Raw genomic sequence first — 19,804 nt, forward strand, 5'->3', positions numbered from 1 at the left:
GCAGACACCTGACCATCCCATCCGCGGCTGCTCCTGTCTCTACATGGTGTCTCCTTGGGAGTGCACTCCTCCTCTCTGCTCAGCAGGCCTTTCAGACCCAAGTCTCTGGATGGGGAACAAAATGACCAAAACCATGACAACAAAGAGGCCTAATGTGTCAGACTTTATGGAAATAATGTTTAGACTGCACATAAATACCCAGACTGCCCCTCCTATAGCATGAAGGGTAAGTCCATGTTCTTCTCACCCGTGCCCACGTAAATGTAGCCATAGTTCTTGGTGCGGGGAGCGTGGTAGAAGGTGAGGCCCGGCCAGAGCAGGCTGCGCAGCACCACCAGCGCGTTGCCCCTCTCCATCTGGATACTCCAAGACCCTGGAGGGGACAGAGGGGAGTGGAGGCCTGGGGCTGAGGTGCCACTGTAAAAGCTGCTGTGCTCCTGGCTGCTGCTGCTCATTATGACACACAGGGAAGATAATGAAGACGTGAAATGCCAATTTAGGGCTTAGGGGATCGGCAGACAGAGTGGCTCCTTCCCCTTGCACTAGAGTAAATCACCGTGACCTTGAACCTCTGTTCTGAGATGGACGGGACAACCAGGGACTCAAGCTGAAGTTGTCCCCGCTCCCACCTCAGAGGTTTTCCTAACTGCTGGTAGGTGGAGCTATGCTTGGTGTGATGGGACATCGGTTGCTGAGTCGGCCCTGTGCTACTCCAGACACAGCAGCTTAGACCAGGCCAAACTGTGTAGCCAGAAGGACTTGGCCGGGAAGGGCCTGATCCAGCTCCAAGGGAGGGATCCACTGTGTGGGAGGAAGGAGCCTGGGAAAATCGCCTCTGGATGCAGATCTGGAGCTTCTATTCCCCTGCGCACCGAGGCCTCACCCCCAAACCAGCCACAGCCCTGCTCAGGGCCCTGCCAGGAAGGCAAATACTTTTGAAGGTTTTGGTGCAGGACCAACCAGTTCTGCTCTGAGGGCTGTTCTGGGGCCTTCATCAGTTGCCAGCTCAGCCCTGTTGCTGGCTCCCACCACTTGAGCTTCCCGCAGTCTACCTCCAACCATGGCCCACCCTGGTCACTCCACACCCAACAGCCTCACAATTCAATCCCCACCCTCTGGGGGCCACCCTGCATCCGAAAAGCTGGTCCCTGCATAGCTAGCTGTCTGCCCTGGTCAAAACCAGAGCTTTCTGGAAGCATGGAGGTCTGCTGCCCCTGGACCTGACTCAGCCATGCATGGGACGATGAGGTGGTGGTTACACCATGGGTTTGTCATTGCCCCATCATCAAGAAAGACTCAGAACATCATGTATGACAGGCCCTGGCTGGAGCGGCACCTGACCAACAGCTGTTCTCTGGGAACCTGAGAACCTTGGTGGCATTCTTGGTCACAAGTCTCCAGAGAACATTGTTTTGGGGGAGATGAGGATGGAGTGTGACAGAACAAAGTGTTTCAGGTCTTGTGTCTGGTCATTGCCAACAAACCCAGGAATATACTGTTCTCTAGCCTTAGTCACTGCACCAGGGCCCAGCGCATCCACAGAGACCTTGGAGTCCACAGCTTCACAGACTCCTTGAGATAAGCAAGCCCAGACTGCGATTGCTCTGCCCACCAAAGGAGACTGACTTGTTAACTTCCCTTGCCCGAGTACTAGCCTGGAGAAAACAGCCTAGGGTCTACCCCCATCCTCACTGCAGCCAGATACCCATCGGTTCAGCCAACAACATGGTGGCAGGGCCCCTCACACCAGCATGCCTGATCACCTCTTGTTTCCAGTAGATGGGGAACAGAAGTTGGGATGAGTGGCCCAGGCCCAGTAACGGGGAAAACTGTGAGGAAGTTAAACACAGAAACCAAGGAGGACAGGGCCAATCAGGCCAAAGGGTGCTAGCCGAGTTGCAGCATGCCAGGGGCCAGCTCCCGCCTTCCCTTGCATTCCTGTCATGCTCGCGTCCTCTCATCCTTGCTGGCTGCTCATCACCCAGAATACACACTCTCTCCTCCTCCATGCATGTCAGCAGACACGTAGCTTGTATCTGAGAAGCCAGGCCTTGGCTGTCACCTTCACCACAGTCTCAAGTGCAAACATGGGAAAACTAGGCCCAGCCAGCTACAGCTGCCTTTGAAGGTAGGAAGTAGCCTAGTGGGGCAATTCACAGACCCAGGTCTCCCAGACCTCCTCCGACCTGGCTTCCAGGCTTCCGGTGGCTCTCCAAACACCTGTGCTCTGGGGCTGGGGAAAGGATCAGCCCCGGCTCAGCAGGGAGTCCTGGTGTCCAGGTTCCAGGGTGGAGCCCTAAGCTAAGGTAGGCTGATTCTTACATCCTCCTGCCACCTGGGAAGGAAGGCAGACATAAGGGCGTGTAAGAGCCAGGTTCCTGTCAGGGGCAGCAGTTGGCTTAAGCCTCAACCCTTAGATTTCATCACACTAAGAAGTGACCAGGGAGGACTGGATAGTTGGCTCAATGCTTAAGAGCATGGTTACTCTTTAGGAGGACCTGGGTTGAGTTCAAGTACACGAGGCTTCACAACTGTCTGTAACTCCAGTGCCAGGGAGTCCAGTATCCTCTTCTAGCCTCCACAGACACCAGGCATGCATGTGGTACACAGATACACACGCAATGAAATTTAAAAAAAAAAAATGACTAGGGGTTTCTGATGGGAAAAGCCACATCCCCCTTACCACAAGGTAGTCAGCCCTCCTAGAGGCTGGGGACATAGGAAAAAGATGCCCCTGGTGTCAGCCACCAATATAAATAAGCATTGGGTAGCAGGGTCCTTGGTTAGCCAAGCTTACAAAAGACCTGGACAGGAAGAGCCATCTGCTCGCTCACCCATAAGGCTAATACCACGTTGCCCCACCGTAATCACCATCTATGATGGCATCTAAGGCCAATTTCCAGGCTACAGGGCTCTTGCTGCCCTCTGCTGTTCAAACTGGGCATTGCCAATGAGTGCTCGCTATTGGGACCCCTTCCCGCCAGCTCTGCACCCCCAGCCCTGCCACCTGCTGCCTCGATTGCTTTCCTCTAACCTTCCTGACACAGGAGAGTTGTCTTTCTCATTCCAAGGGCACCAAAAGGGCTTGGCACACAGCAGCTGCTCCGTGCTCCGCTGATAGCGAAAGCTTAAGGAATACTGAACACCACTGAGGAATCTGACTACTGACCCACGGCTCTGCGGTCTTCCTGGTGCAAGCCCAAGGCCAAAGAAGTCTTAGCCAGTGCCCTGTGCCTGCCAGGGATCCAGCTCTACAAAACTGCCCATCCCAGGGTATTATTACATGGCAGCTCATTGAAAAGATATTGGCCTCAGACAACATCACTCCCCCTTCTCTTTCACCAAGACTGGTCCAGAGAAAAGCCATGAGCTCTGGGCCTATCTCTGTGGGCTCAGAGAAGAGGCCCCAGGATAAGGCCCACTTTCAACCATACCTGTTCAGAGGTGACACGGGCCATCCTGAATGCTTGCTTTAGACTCAGAAAACAATACTCCTTCCTAAGCAGAAAGAGCTAAGGAGCCACAAACCCCACCCCTTTAGCCAGGCATCGTGTCCCAGGGGACTCCTTCAAGGGTTCCTGTCCCCACTCTGTAGCCCAGCACGTCACCACTGCCATCTGTCAGTCAGGAGAGCCACTCAGCAGCAGCTCACTCAGCTAGAGAGAGTCTAGAAGGAAACCAGAGTTGTGTCTGATAAGTGAGATCCATTCTGGCCCTATTCACGTCCCCTTTGGTCACAGAAGCCACCTATCCACTACTCACGGTGACTTGGCTCTGGTGCCCCCATGTGGCAGAATCCAGCTGCTCGGGACCGTCATCCAGCCCCTGGCACTGCACTGGCCCTGAGGGTTCTCTGTCCTCCTGTGCACATTGCCTTATGATGTGCATAAGAGGTGTGCACAGTCCTGCCTTCAAGCCTCCGCAGCTTCTTCCACCATTTTTTTACCACCAGAAATATATATATATATATTTTTTTTTTTGGCTTTTCGAGACAGGGTTTCTCTGTGGTTTTGGAGCCTATCCTGGAACTAGCTCTTGTAGACCAGGCTGGTCTCGAACTCACAGAGATCCGCCTGCCTCTGCCTCCCGAGTGCTGGGATTAAAGGCGTGCGCCACCACCGCCCGGCTCAGAAATATTTTTTTAATTGTGGCTTTTGACTAAGTGGGGTGGCGCATGCCTTAGGAGGCAGAGGCGGGTGGATCTGTGGAGTTTGAGGGCAGCCTGGTCTATAGAGTGAGTCCCAGGACAGCCAGGACTACACAAAGAAACTGTCTCAAAGAATAAAAATAAAATCAGGGTTTCATGTAGCTCTGGCTGGCCGAAATTCACTGTGTAGTCAAGGAGGACGTTAAACTTCTGCTCCTGCTACATAATGACACCTTGCCTCAAAGAAAAAGAGGAGAAGAAGAAAGGCTATTGCCGGAGGTGGGTTGGATAAAAGGAAGTATGGGGTTATGTCATCAAAGGACACAGGAAGTAGAATGGTAGCAGATAGGAGAAATAAATTTAAAAAGTCTATTATAAAACATGGTAACTGTAGCTAATGTTGAACATATATGAATGGAGATATATATATATATATGGATATAGATATATAAATACAGATATATTTGAGATAGGGTTGTGTGGTGAAGCACAGGTGTCTGTGTCCGAGGTTACAGGTCTGCACCATCCAGCTGGTTTTATATTATACTCTAGGAAACACAGTGATAGCAGACAATTGTGCTCCTTGCACGAAACAAAAACTATCTGGCTGGGCATGGTGGTGCACGCCTTTAATCCCCGCACTTGGGAGGCAGAGGCAGGTGGGTCTCTGTAAGTTTGAGCCCAGCCTGGTCTACAAGAGTTAGTGCCAGGATAGGCTCCAAAGCTACAGAGAAACCCTGTCCCAAAAATCTGCTCAAATACTTTCACTTGCTGCCTCCCCCCCCACACACACACAATAGAAGTGGATTGCCTCAGACCAGACTCTGGGGAAGCCCACCCTCAAGAGTCACAGTGAGCCACCCATGACTGCCCAGTTGCTCAGTTTCCAGCCTTGGAAGAAGGAGGAAGGTAGATGTTTGGCCTACTGCTCTGACCTGAAGACCAATCCTGCGTCCTGAAGATAAAGCCTGTTACCTTTGGGGATGTCATACTCCAGGGAGTCCATGAAATCCAGAGAGGGGTCCAAGTCTGCCTTCTCGAGCAAGGTCTTGTTCTTCAGGTCAACAGCCTCCCTGAAGTGGAAGTAGGCACTGAGCTTCTTGATCTCAGACAAGGGCAGGCCTGGAGGAGGGGGGCAGGAGAGCAGTTAACCCAAAGCCCAGGGATCCTTGGTCCTGGCATTGCCACCGTGGAGATGACTGCACAGGATCCCTCTGTCCACCAAAGAATCCAAGACTGAAAAGGAACTCATTCCCTCTGCCCATGCTTGACCCTGACCTCCATCCACACCCCCACCCCAGAAAAAGGAGCAAGGAGGGACAGGGACAGTGGCAAGAAGCAGGCAACTCTGACCCGGGGAATCCTAGGTCACCATACACACTCCTGCCCTCAGGGTCCCGTGACTGATTACCCATTTCAGCTGCAACTGCTTGGTTTTAACTGTCAAGTTGACACAACTTAGAATCACCTAGAAAAAGAGTTTGGTTTTTTTTTTTTTGAGACAAGGTTTCTCTGTAGCTATGGAGCCTCTCCTTGAACTAGCTCTTGTAGACCAGGCTGGCCTCGAACTCACAGAGATCCACCTGCCTCTGCCTCCCGAGTGCTGGAATTAAAGGTGTGTGCCACCAACACCCAGCGAGTTTGGTTCTTTTAATTAATATATATATTTGAGACAGAGTCTCATTATATAGCTCTGGCTGGTCTTGAACTCACAAAGAGTTCCTCTTATTTTCTGTTTTTGTGTACTCTAAGCCAAAGTATGTAGTCACTAAGAAAGAATACATGTTTTATTCTCTATTCCTAGAAAAAAATGTAGAAATTGTCTGTGTCTCTGCCTTCAGAGTACTAGGATTAAAAGCATGAGCCACCGTGCCCAACCTGGAAGTCTTAATGAAGAATCAGCTAGAGCAGTGGTTCTCAACCTGTGGGTCTCGACCCCTCTGTAGACCAAATGATTCTTTCACAGGGTTGCAAATCAGATGTTTACATTACAATTCATAACAGTAGCAAAATCACAGTTATGCAGTAGCAACAGAAATAATTTTATGGTGTGGGGGTCACCACAACATGAGGAACTATATTAAAGAGTCACAGTTTTGGGAAGATTGAGAATCACTGATCTAGAGCAAGTTGGCCAGTGGGCATGTCTGTGGGGGATTATATTCATTGTTAATTGAGGTAGAAAGACTCAGCCCATTGTGGGCAGTACCATTCCCTAGGCAGGGAGACCTGAACTATCTGCGAATACAGAAAGCTGGCTGAGTACAAGCAAGCAAGCAGGTGTGCCTGAGTGAGCTCATTTCTCTCTGCTCTCAACTGTGAAGTGACCAGCTGTCTCAAGCTCCTGCTCAGATGGACTGTACTCTCTCCTCCATTTTGCTACTTTCTGTCAGGACACTGTTCACAGCAGCTGAATGAAATCAGGACGCTAACAGCGGCAGCAGGCCAGGAAGCACATAGCCACGCTTCTCCAGATACCCTGGTTTCCCAGACATGTCCACCAGAACCTCAGTACCTCCTGCTCTGAGAGGATCTGCAGGAACTCACCTTCAAAAGTCCGGTTGACGTGGGTGACCCCGAAAGGAGTCTTGAAGAGGGCCCCTCGGGGAATGATGGCCACAGCTTTGTCAATCTGGTCAATGATTGACACCAGGCGGGTCTCTTCCTTGATTTGGACCTGAGGCGACAGGAGAGGAACATCCTGCCAGGACACTGTGCCTGCTCACCTCAGGTGAAGGACAGAGATCGGCATGGCTAATTCTTCTCCTCACCAGCAGGGCCTGAGACCTGAGTTGTGCTGAGTAAGCATTTGTCTTCCCCTCTCCACACCCCCCACCACCACAACTCCCGCGCATGCATGTGTGCGCACGTGTGTACAGGTGGCTCAGTGAGGCGCCGGCAAGCCTGATTATCTGATTGGGAGCACATGTAAAAAGCTGGACACTGGGTACAGTGGCACACATCTGTAATCCCAACACTCCTGTGGAGAGACAGAAGGGAAAGACAGAACTGCCCAGAAGCTCAAGGGACAGCTGGTCTACCATAAACAACTCCGCAACAGTAGAGACCTTGTCTAAAAAATAGTGGAAGGGGCTGGAGAGATGGTTCAGAGGTTAAGAGCACTGGGTGCTCTTCTGAAAGATCTGAGTTCAGTTCCCAGCACCCACAATGCAGCTCACAACCATCTGTGACTCCAGTCACAAGGTACACAGACCCTAAAGTAAAGCAAAGCATTCATACACATCAAATAAATACATTTTCTTTTTTTAAAGTGCAGAGGAAGAGCTGACTCCCCTAAGTTGTCCTGACCTCCATACTTACACCATGGCTCGTACTTGCCCGAATACACGCACACACAGAGACACAAACACAGACAAACACACAGAGAGACAGACACACTAATAACAAATATATAAAAATCATATATATGGAAAAATCATGTACATTATTCGGATAATATAGAAAAGCGTATTAAAGGGGATTCAAGCCACTCATTATTCTACCTCCCACCCACTAGCATACTGATATGCTTCCTTCTGTTTTTATGAATTTTTATGAAAAAGTAAATTATGAATATATTTAAAGTAAAATTGGGATCACAGTTTACGTAGTGTCCTTCTCTACACTCAACATCACCAAGTATTTCCCCATAAGGTCACCACACCTTATACAGATGATATTCCTTTGTGGTTCACATCAGGGCAGCAGTAAGAAAAGGGAGCAAGCCGTGCTCAATACAGCAGCCTATGGACAGAGGCATCTGAACCCACAAAGCCACCTGTTGCCTGGCTGACCGAGAAAAGCAGAAACCAACAGGCAGCATGTCCCCAGCCCTGGGGCTGTGAATGCCACCTTGGAGACTCCAACAAGCCTGCAGGAGCAATGTAGTCAACCCGGCTATACAGGCTCAGAAGAGTGCGTTTATCAGGTGGGAGATGTGGCTGTCGCTAACACAGACAAATGGCGTCACCCAAGTTCAAATGCAAGGCTGGGTTTTGAATCCAGGTTTTGTTTAGCTGAACATGAGCTCCCTACTTGTTGGCCCAGTGGCATTTCTAGGAACTGGCCCTTTAGATAAAGTGCACACTTTGGAAATGACTGGAAATGACGTCAGTCCAAGGCCACTTGGCACGGCGTGCTTGTCAGAGCTGAAACCTGGAAGCTACTTTCCACTAATCAGACTCTGTTTGAACACAGGTACATTCACACACTGGCACAAAAAGCAGGGCGGCTGGTTGGGTGCTGATATAGGTAGGTCTCTAGGAGACACGGAGAAGAGCAATACCCAGCCTGTGGACATACCTCACAGCCGTTCTGTTTGAAAATGGATTGTTTTATTACTTTGCACATGTGGGTGTTTGCCTGCATGCATGTCTGTGCACCATGTGTGTCTCCGGTACCCGCAGAAGTCAGAAGAGGCTGTCGTGTCAGGTCTCCTGGAATTCGAGCTATAGTGGCTCTGAGTCACCATATGGGTACTTAGAAAAGAGCCACGTCATCTGCAAGAGCAACAGCTGCTTTTAACAACTGAGCCAACTCTCCAGTCCCACATCTTTTAATTTTGTTTATTAAGGAAAACGCATAGAGGCCAGGGGTTTCCTCGCCACTGGTGTCTGGAAATAGCACCTCACTCTTCATAAAGGAGCCAGACCCCCGAGGATCATGGGAAGATGCAGGTTTGGGATGCTGGGCCGTGGATTGTACCCTTTGAGCTCCTGGAGGGCAGTGAGGCTATTGATGCCATTAGAAGGATCTGGAGTAGACAGGGACACACACACGCTAAATAGTTACATAATGTCCCCTAGAAAGATGGTTTCCCAGTCCAGCAGGCAGGGAACAAAGGAAACTTTATTACATTCCTTTTAGTGCCTATGACTCAGGAAGCATGTGGTGTATTATCTAGTAAAATTAAGGTTAGTCCCAAAGGGCTGGTCAGATGGCTCTGCGGGTAATGCACTGATCGAAGCCCAATGATCGAAGTTCAGACTTAGAACTTACATGGAGAAGGATAGCCCAACCCCACATACGAAATAAACAAATGAACTTCAACAGCAGAGTGGTCTCCCAGAATAAATAAGACCCATTTTCGATCCCCAGCATTGTAAAACAATAATAATAAGCCAAGCAATGGTGACACTCACCTTTAAGCCCAGCACTCGGGAGGCAGAGGCAGGTATGGTCTATTGAGCGAGTTCTAGGACAGCCAAGGGTACGCAGAGAAACCATGTCTCAAAAAGACAGAATAATAACAACAGCAACAGATCTCTGTGAGTTCGAGGCCAGCCTGGTCTACAAGAGCTAGTGCCAGGACAGGCTCCAAAGCTACAGAGAAACCCTGTCTCGAAAAACTAAAATTAAATAAATAAATAAATGACAACAGCAACACTATCTGCACACATACACAGTCCTGGCCCTCAAGATACCGCACGGGCCACTCTCCCCGGCCCCGTGTGGAGCCAGCTTTACCACAGCTGCCTACCCTCTCTCTTCGCCCTGCCCCTCAAGTCTCAGCCACTAGTCCAGCGTCCTCCTCACCATCAGGATGCATCAGGGTGCAGCAGAACCCCGGCTTCCCCAGGGACTCAGTGCACATCTGGGCAGGAGTGACGATGGTGACGAGACAGCTCTTGTTTCTACCGGGCTGGAATCCTGTTAGCTTTTTTATATGTTTGAGGGTTTTGCCTGCATGCATGTCCAGGTACCACTTATGAACCTTGTGCCCACAGAGGTCAGAAGAAGGCATTGCACCCCTTGGAACTGGAGATCCAGTTGTGAGCTTCCGTATGGATGCTGGGACCGGAACCCAGATCCCCTGGAAGAGCAGCCAGCGCTGTAGCCACTGAGCATCTCCCAGGCCCTGGAACCCTGCTCTTGGTCGATTCAGTTGGGTTTGGCGTGTGAGGCTGGGAGTGCTAGGGCTTTGCCCGTGGTGCTCACACCTTCTCCCATCATGTTGACCCTCAACCCTAATGGGCATCTGCTCAAACCCCTCCCGCACCCTCGCACCCCTGCACTTACCACCACTTCTTCATCAAAGACCTTCTCCGCCTCGGTCACCTTCTGGAGCTCGGTGTGCTCATACTCGTGTGAGGGATCACCCATGAAGCGGCCACTCACCACCGCCGTCTGCGTCGCCATCTCCTCTGTGGCAGGGGGCAAGAGGCTCCACTCTGTGCAGTTCAGGCTGCCAAGGACATCCTCATCACCCTGGGCTCCACTTCTCCTTGCTCCCCCCACTTTCCCTTCTCACAGGGTCAGACAGCCAAAAGCTTTGGGAACACCTCCAACCTGGACCTTTCAGTGTTTGTGGTACAGTCCACCCTTACACTTGATGCACTTGTTTGTTTGTTTGTTTGTTTGTTTTTGATTTTCGAGACAGGGTTTCTCTGACGTTTTTGGAGCCTGTCCTGGCACTAGCTCTTGTAGACCAGGCTGGCCTCAAACTCACAGAGATCTTCCTGCCTCTGCCTCCCAAGTGTTGGGATTAAAGGCATGCGCCACTACCACCTAGCTTGTACATTTATATTTATGTATTTTTTCACTTGTTTTAAAATATTTTATTTTGGGGGCTGAAGATATGGCAGCTCTTCCAGAGGACCCAAGTTGGTCCCCAGCACCTAAATGGTGGCTTGAAATTGTAACTCCAGTTCCAGGAGATCCTAGTGCCCTCTTCAGCCCTCACAACCTATAGCAGGGTGTGTGTGTCACCTCACCTAGCCAATGCTTATATACAACATTTATGTATCTTGTTGATACATAAATGTGCTGGTTTGAGGGCCAGTGTTTTGTCTAATAAATTGAGAGTTGCTCATACAGAGTAATATAGGGAAGGACCAAGTTCCAAGTTTGCACCCAGCTTCAGAGTTAGATCACCTTCTTAGCAGCAAAACCTATGGTCACTAGCAGAAAGGCTTGACCCTCCACTAGCATAATCTTGATTTGCTTATTTTTCAAATAGAACCATAAAGAGTTTAAATTATTTCTTTTTTTAAATATTTATTTATTATGTATACAATATTCTGTCTGTGTGTATGCCTGCAGGCCAGAAGAGGGCACCAGACCTCATTACAGATGGTTGTGAGCCACCATGTGGTTGCTGGGAATTGAACTCAGGACCTTTGGAAGAACAGGCAATGCTCTTAACCTCTGAGCCATTTCTCCAGCCCCCAAATTATTTCTTACTTAATAATTTTTTCTCCTCTTTTTATATTTTTTTGTTTAGTTTTTAGCCTGTATGTCTATGTATCGCATGCATGCCAGGTACCCACAGAGGCCAGAAGGCTGCACTGGATCCCCTCAGATTGGAGTAACTAAGTCCTCTGGAAGAGCAGTCAGTGCTCTTAATTGTTGATCCATCTCTCCAGTTCCTAACTTTAAGCTTTTCAAAGTCACAGAAGCTCCATGGCTAGGTACAGATGCACATTCCTGTTATCCCAGCACTTAGAGGCAGTGGAGGCAAAATAAAATTCAAGGTCATAAGTCTGAGGCCACTCTGACCTACGTACACGACCCTATCGAATGATTTACAATGAGCCATGGTCAGTGTTCTAGTCAGGGTCACTATTGCTGTGATAAACTCCATGGGGAAAGCAGCCTGGAAGGAAAAGGGTTGTCTTGCATTTCCATATCACTCTGTGTTCACTGTTTATCCTTGAAGGAAGTCAGGAAGGATCTCAAACAGGGCAGGAGCCTGGATGCAGGAGTTGATGCAGAGGCCATGGAGGCCATGGAGACCTTGGAGGCTGTGGAGGGCGCTGCTCATCACGGCTTGTTCTGCTCAGCTTGCTTTATTTTATGGGATTGCTCTATCTACATGTACACCTTTATGCCAGAAGAGGACATCAGATGCTACTAGAGATGGTTATGAGCCACCATGTGGTTGCTGGGAATTGAACCCAGGAAAACTGGAAGAATAGAAAGTGTTCTTAATGGCTGAGCCATCTCTTCAGAACGCAGGGCCACCAACCAAGGGATGGTAGCCACCCACAAGGATCTGCCCCCACCCATCAATCACTAATTAAGAAAATGCCCTACAGGCTTGCCTAGAGGCATTTTTTTTTCTTTTTTTGGTTTTTCAAGACAGAGTTTCTCTGTAGCTTTGAAGCCATTCTAGAACTAGCTCTCGTAGACCAAGCTTGCCTCGAACTCGCGGAGATCCACCTACCTCTGCTGGGATTAAAGGCGTGGGCCAAACCATCCAGCTAGAGGCACTTTCTTAATTGAGGTTTCCTCTTCTCAGATGACTCCAGTTTGTGTTAAATTGACATAAAACTATGCCAGCACTCAGGAGGCAGAGGCAGGCAGATCTCTGTGTGTCTGAGGCCAGCCTGGTCTACAAATCAAGTTCCAGGACAGCCAGAACTGTTACATAGAGAAACCCTGTCTGGAAACAAACAAACGACCACCACTAACAATAACAAGAAAGAAAAAAAACCAACTACCCAGCACAGTAAGTTTAAAATGTTCATAAATCTAAAATACATTAAATGCCCCTAAACTGGCCAACACCACAGTTTAGAGACACAGCCTGGAACTCCTGCTTACAACCACTGCTCAGGATTGGATGAGGAATTAAATCACACGTCACTAGCCAGGGACACGTTCAGAGCAAAACACGCTTTCTACTGAACCCTGCGGTGAAGTCATCACACAGCAAGTGGAACCTGTCCCAGTCCCTGCTGTGTGCCGACATTGAAGACATCTGGACTGTGAAATTCCAGATGAGTCTCTTGAGGTTGAATTTTGTACAATTATGAGTTTGTTTCCACTCCCTAACAACAAAACAAACAAACAAAAAAGTGTTTTGTTGTTGTTGTTGTTTGCTTGGCTTGTTCCATTGTTTCTACAACATACTTGTAATCCCAAGCATTTGGGAAGCAGAAAAAAGGAGAATCTAAAGTTCAAGGTCATCGTTGTGTTTGGTTGGAAGCTTCACCCCAGCCGCTGAAGTCCCAAGAGTCTGAAATGTTTGGGTGGAACTTTCCACCCCAAGCCCTCTCCCCTGGGAGTTGCCACAGTCCAGACTCCACCTCTGAGAAAGCCTGCCAAATGGTGACCCCTCCCCAGAGAAGCTCAAGACCACTCCCACAGTGTTTTTAAACTGCCCCACAGAGAATGAACGTGTGGTCTTCTTGGTCTTCTTTTTCTCTCTCTGTGTTTTTTGCGGTCTTTCTTTCTAATTTGGCTTAATTTGGTCTGATTTGGATTATTGCATTGGCTGAGAGGTGTGTTGGGCCATAAACCTTGGACTATGTTGTGTGAGTTTAAGGCCCTAGAACACATAAGACACACACATGTGTCTGTGTGTGTATGGCCCGGGTGGGGTGGGGTGGGATGTTTTCTTCCTCACTGCACTGTGATTTCTGCTCCCGGTCAGGCTGCGGTGGCGCACACCTTTAATCCCAGCGTCCTGGAGGCAGAGGCAGGCAGACCTCTGAGTTCATGGTCAGCCTGCGTGACCGCAAGCTCCAGGACAGGTGGAGCTATACATCATTTCCTGTCTCCTTCTGTACCTGGCACCACCCGGCCTGTTATAGATGTGGGTGTTTCGTCTGACCATTATGTGGTTCCAAATACATATACACATGGTAACAGAAGGCCCACCGAGAGTTTGTGTTACCTTTTCCAGGCAGACTGAATTCCTGGTGCCTGAATCAGTACACAGCACATAGCAGGAGTAGCTCAACCAAATGAGTCCCAGTCTCAGCATCTCTAGCCCAACCGTGGGTCCCGGTCTGCACGTCTATGCCTGCCTTACCATGCGTTGCTCCCGGGCACCTCATACCAATCACTGCTCTCCCATTGCCTTTTGTTAGCTTTGTTTTGTTTGCTTGTGGGTGGTTTTGTTATTTGAGGTAGAGTCTCCCACTGTAGCCCAGGCTGGCCTTGAACTTCTTCTGCCTCAGTTTCCTGAGTGCTAGGGTTACAGGCCTAATCCTGACGTCTGAAGTCTCAATAATAACAGGGCCGACACTTAGCTGCATCAATTGAATGGACCAACAGCGAACTCTACATCTTCCTCCAACCTGTCACAGTCTCCTTCTTTAATGGTTTCAACCAACCCTCACCTCTGGGCACTGCAAAGACCCCTAATACTCACCTCCCCACCACTCCCAGACCACTGCCCACTTAGATCTGAGCAGGCTCTTCTTGCTTTTGGTGTCCCCTGGTGACCTATGGACAGGGTTCCAGCCCTTGACTTGTCCAACCATGCTGCCTCTGCCAAGGTCACGTCCTGTCTCTCCCCAGTCCCTCAAAGCCTCCTCTCATGCAGGAGGGTTTAGAGGAATAAACTGTTGGCCGCTGTGGGCGTGCTTGTCTTTCAGAAGCCAGGGCAGGTGCTCCCTGATCAAGTTTACTTAGCTGTTCTCTGGGAGCCCAGGACTCTTGGTTATCTCTTTAACTACACTTAATTCTAGCTTTTTTTTTTTGAGACAGGGTCTTTAAATTTTTTTAAATTATTTTGTGTGTACGAGTGATTTGCCTACATATCTGTATATGCACCTCATGTGTGCAGTATCCTCAGAGGCCAGAAGACGGTGTTGGGACCCCTGGGACTGGAGTTATAGATGGTTCTAAACTACCATGTGGGGGCTGGGGATTGACCCCCAAGGGTCCAGAAGAGTAATCAGTGCTCTAAAGTACTGAGCCATCTCTATCCCCAACACAGGGTCTGATGTAGCCCAGACTGCCTTCAAACTCCCTATCTATATATCAGAGGCTCACCTTGAACCTCTCAATCTCCTTCAGTGCTGGTTTGAGGAATGGGTAAGTAAATGAAGTCCCCAGATACCTGCAGCTCGAGTGTTGTATAAAGTGGTAGGATCTCTCTCCATTGTCCTGGGGAATTCAGAAAAAGACTGGAATGGTTCTCTATGGTAGCCGTACATTGTAAAATTTCCCCCAGATCTTTCCCCATTGCACAAGTCTTCTGCCTCCAAGAGCACCCCACTTCCCGCTGCAGAGTCCACATCCCCGTGGGAGGCTTCCAAATAGCTCTAGCACAACTCCCAGAGTGTCTGACTTCTCCAAGTCCACAGCTGTAACCTGAATTCTTTTTTTTCATTCTTTATAGATATTTATTGAGCTCTACTTTTTTCTCTGCTCCCTTCTTTGCCTTTCCCCTCTTCCTTAAACCCTCCCCCAAAAGTCCCCATGCTCCCAATTTACTCAGGAGATCTTGTCTTTTTATACTTTCTACTTCCCATGTAGATTAGATCTATGTAAATCTCTTAGTGTCCTCATTGTTGTCTAGGTTCTCTGGGATTGTGGTTTGTAGGCTGGCTTTCTTTGCTTTATGTTAAAAAAAAATGAGTGAGTACATGTGATAATTGTCTTTCTGTGTCTGGGTTACCTCACTCAAAATGATCTTTTCTAGCTCCATTTTCCTGCAAAATTCAAGCTGTCGTTATTTTTTTTTCTGCTGTGTAGTACTCCGTTGTGTAAATGTACCACATTCTCCTCATCCATTCTTCAGTCAAGGGGCTTTTAGGTTGTTTCCAGGTTCTGGCTATGACAAACAGAGCTGCTATGAACATAGCTTGAGCACATGTCCTTGTGGCACGATTGACCATCCTTTGGATATATACCCCAAACTGGTATTACTGGGTCTTGAGGAAGGTTGTTCCTAACTTCTGAGAAATCGTCACACTGACATCCAAAGGGGTTGCTCCATCTTGCATTCCCACCAGCAATGCAGAAGTGTTCCCTTTCCCCCACAATCTCTCCAGCATAAGTTGTCATCAGTGTTTTTTTTTTTTTTCTTCGAGACAGGGTTTCTCTGTGGCTTTGGAGCCTGTCCTGGAACTAGCTCTGTAGACCAGGCTGGTCTCGAACTCACAGAGATCCGCCTGCCTCTGCCTCCCGAGTGCTGGGATTAAAGGCGTGCGCCACCACCGCCCGGCTGTCATCAGTGTTTTTGATCTTGGCCATTCTTACAGGTGTAAGATGGAATCTCAGAGTTGTTTTGATTTGCATTTCTCTGATGACTAAGGATGTTGAACATTTCCTTAAGTGTCTTTTAGCCATTTTAGATTCCTTTGTTTAGAGTTCTCTGTTTAGGTCTGTACTCCATTTTTTTTATTGGATTATGTGTTCTTTTGGTGTCCAATTTCTTGAGTTCTTTGTATATTTTGGAGATCAGACCCTGTCTGATATGGAGTTAGTGAAGATCTTTTCCCATTCTGTAGGCTGTCATTTTGTCTTGTTGACCGTGTCCTTTGCTTTACAGAAGTTTTTCAGTGTCAGGAGGTCCCATTTATTAATTGTTCCTCTCAGTGTCTGTGCCACTGGGGTTATATTTAGGAAGTCGTTCCCTGTGCCAGTGTGTTCAAGTGTATTTCCCACTTTCTCTTCTATAAGGTTCAGTGTGGCTGGCTTTATGTTGAGGTTTTTGATCCATTTGGACTTGAGTTTTGTGCATGGTGATAGATATGGATCTATTTTCATACTTCTACATGTTGATATCCAGTTATGCCAGCACCACTTGTTAAATATGCTTTTTTTTCCATTTGATATTTTTTTGCTTCCTTGTCAAAGATCAGGTGTTCGAAGATGTGTGGATTGATATCTGGGTCTTCTATTTGGTTCCATTGGTCCTCCTGTCTGTTCTTATGCCAATACCAGGCTGTTTTCAGTACTGTAGCTCTGTAGTAGAGTTTGAAGTCAGGGATTGTGATGCCTCCAGAAGTTCTTTTATTGTACAGGATTGTTTTGGCTATCCTGGGTTTTTTGCTTTTTCATATGAGGTTGAGTACCGTTCTTTCGAGGTCTTTGAAGAATTTTGCTGGGATTTTGATGGGCATTGCGTTGAATCTGTTGTAACCTGAATTCTACACCAGGTTGCCTTCTCCAGGAACTCTCTCTTTGCCCCTGCTCTGTTTAGCCCTCTCTCTACTATGAATCCCCCTGCACCAGGTTCTCTTGTTCCTCCAGGCTGACAACCCCTGAACACCGCCCGCCCCCAGCCACTTTCCAACCCCAGGAGGATTCACAAAATTCTCACGGTCATGACATCTCAGTTCCCAAGCTCTTCAGAACTGTCCATTTCCCTCCTCTGGCCCCGCCCACAGGCTGCTTCTTAGTGATTCTAGGGCAAGTCCTGCCCACCCATCTCCCCCAGCCGCAGCAGCACCCACCACCCTACGGTATTCTGCAGCCTCGTCTGCCACAGGGTCGCCTCACCTGTAGAGAGTCTTGCGAGGTGCGAGCTGGTCCTCACTCAGTCCCTGTGCGATATAGTAATCCGCAACAAGGCCGAGGATTCGGCCCCAGAAAAGGACCCGAGCAAAGCGGTAATCGCGCTTAACCAGCATAAGGGACGTTAGCAGGGAGGCTCGACGGTCCGGGCTGAGCCCCTGCCCACTGCCAGACGCCAACTCCAGCGACAACAAGAGACTGTCTGCATCCATCAGGCCGGCGGTTCTCCTCCAAGCTAGTCGGACCGCTAAACCCTGTCTCCATGGAGACCCTGAGCCCCGCCCCTCAGCCTAGCAGGAAACAAAATCCCACCCACAGGACCGCCCATCTCTCCAAACCCGCCCTTTCCTGGAGCCCGGGAACACACCAGCCCCACCCTCCTCCATTACCCGTCCAGACACTAGTCTTTTGTTGTTCTGGCTCGGCTTTCAGGTACGAAGTGCCAGACCAGCTCCACACTCACGCTCCATATTATTAAGGCCTATGCTCCACCTATTCCCAATGGGGACTTGGGAAGAAAACCAATACAAAGTCCCAACAAGGACATTCGCTGGGCGCTGGTGGCACACGCTTCTAATCCCAGCAGGCGGGTGTCTGAGTCAGAGCTAGTTCCAGGATAGTCTGCGCTGTTAAACAGAGAAATCTTGTCTCAAAAAAAAAAAAAAAAAAAAAAAAAAAAAAACAACAAAAAACTCAATAAAGCCCCAACAAAGCCATTAGTTGTGTTATTTCAGCCTGGGCACATCACTTCTTGACCTCAGAATTTTATTTTTTTCTGGGGAGAGCGCTAACGCAGTTTCCCACATTTGGGGAAAACCGCAGGGGTCAGCACATTGGAGCGCAACGGATAAGCCTCGCCCTGGGAAAACCACCTTCAAGATCATGGTATCTCCCCTGCCAGGTAAGAATGACCTCAGAATTTTATGACGAATCTGACAGCTCCTGCTTCTAAAAGCACGAGTTTCTGACACCCTCTAAGCGCCCCCGAAGCCAGGTTTCACCAAGTATCCATTTCTTTCCTCTCCAGTTTTCTCCTGAGAGCTCTTTCAGTCCCTGGACCAGTGTGGCAAATAGACAAAGAAGTAAGACCCAGGACCACTCCTCTGAAAAGGATGATGTGGAAAGGGTGACATTTTCCAGAGGTGGTGGCCCACACCTTTAAAACCAGCACTCAGGAGGCAGCGACAGGCAGATAAAGTTACCTAACAAGGGCCGAGCCAGTCAAGGCTCTTATGAGATGCTGTCTGAAATAAAGAAACCAACACACGTGTGTAGCAGCTACAACCGGCATGTACTTAACCTTGGGCCCCACAACTGTTTAGACTCAACAGATGGATGAAGACCTGGTATTCCCCAGGCTAACCTAACTGGGGCTTTTCCACAACCACTTCAGGAGTCCCCGGACAAATGCAGTCTCAACAGGTTGCTCTGAAGACTTGTTTCAGGGAAATTAGGCTTGCGTTGTAGTGACTGAGCTTCTATTTCTGGATTCCTTTGGGGAAGACTCATGAAGTCAAAATGCCCTGGGCCTCCACGCCAAGCCCATAGAAAAATGTGTCTAAATCACTCAATAATTACTTTGTTTTGATTGCCTGAGCATTGTTCGTCGTGGTTGTTTAAATGAGCATCTGAGAACAGCTGACCTGGCTGATAATTCTTCCACCTCAAAACAATATATGGCTCCATTCCCAACTTCACCTCCCTGCTTTGGCAACATAGCCCAATTCTTCTGTAGAGAAAAACCCCAACAGTCTGGCTGCTGGGATACACGTCTGCTGATTTCAACACAGAACACAGTTCTCAAACACCTTGTTTTCACGGGTTCTGGATTTATCTATGGCTGGTGAGTTCCACCTCAGCAACCAGAATTGGAAGGAAAGGGGGGTCTCAAAGCTTTGTTATGTGCCCATCTGGAGCAAGAACAAATCCTGGCTATTTGAGAGAAAAATGATACTAAGATACGGAGAGCAGCTGCCGGCAGGTGAACAGGTTTGAACTCAGGCTTCACTGTGTAGGCAAACTCATCTCCCCAAACCTCATTTATAATGGAGCAGCTGTGAGACCAGAGCAAAAACGGTATACCTTGGGAGTTGATGTGAGACCAAAACAAGTAAAACAGACTTTGTAGGTTAAGGGTTCTGTTTGCAGTTAAGACAGTAAGTTCCTATTTTTCCTGTGTTAAACATTTGCAAGTTAAATTCCTATTTGTAATTAAGAATAAATTTGTTTATTTATTATGTATACAATATTCTGTTTGCATGTATGCCTACAGGCCAGAAGATGGCACCAGGTCTCATTAAGGTGGTTGTGAGCCACCATGTGGTTGCTGGGAATTAAACTCAGGACCTTTGGAAGACGAGGCAATGCGGGCGGTGGTGGCGCACGCCTTTAATCCCAGCACTCAGGAGGCAGAGGCAGGCGGATCTCTGTGAGTTGGAGACCAGCCTGGTCTACAAGAGC

General features: G+C 48.7%; 1 protein-coding gene and 1 pseudogene across 1 annotated transcript; both read right to left on the reverse strand.

The window, feature by feature from the left end:
- Positions 1-148: 148 nt before the first annotated feature.
- Rsph9 (radial spoke head component 9) lies at positions 149-17,603 on the reverse strand. The gene is made up of 5 exons (XM_041655911.1): positions 17,330-17,603; positions 10,166-10,331; positions 6,695-6,824; positions 5,123-5,269; positions 149-373 (listed from the first exon to the last, which is right to left on the reverse strand). Exons 1-5 carry the CDS (start codon positions 17,554-17,556, stop codon positions 213-215), a joined length of 831 nt encoding a protein of 276 aa, XP_041511845.1. The 5' UTR covers positions 17,557-17,603; the 3' UTR covers positions 149-212.
- Positions 17,604-18,126: 523 nt separating this feature from the next.
- Positions 18,127-18,253, reverse strand: LOC121451169 (annotated as a pseudogene).
- Positions 18,254-19,804: the final 1,551 nt, after the last annotated feature.

This window comes from Microtus oregoni, unplaced genomic scaffold (assembly GCF_018167655.1).
Source record: "Microtus oregoni isolate MIOR12 unplaced genomic scaffold, Mior012 000007F_ref0000211, whole genome shotgun sequence".
Lineage (NCBI taxonomy): Eukaryota > Metazoa > Chordata > Mammalia > Rodentia > Cricetidae > Microtus > Microtus oregoni.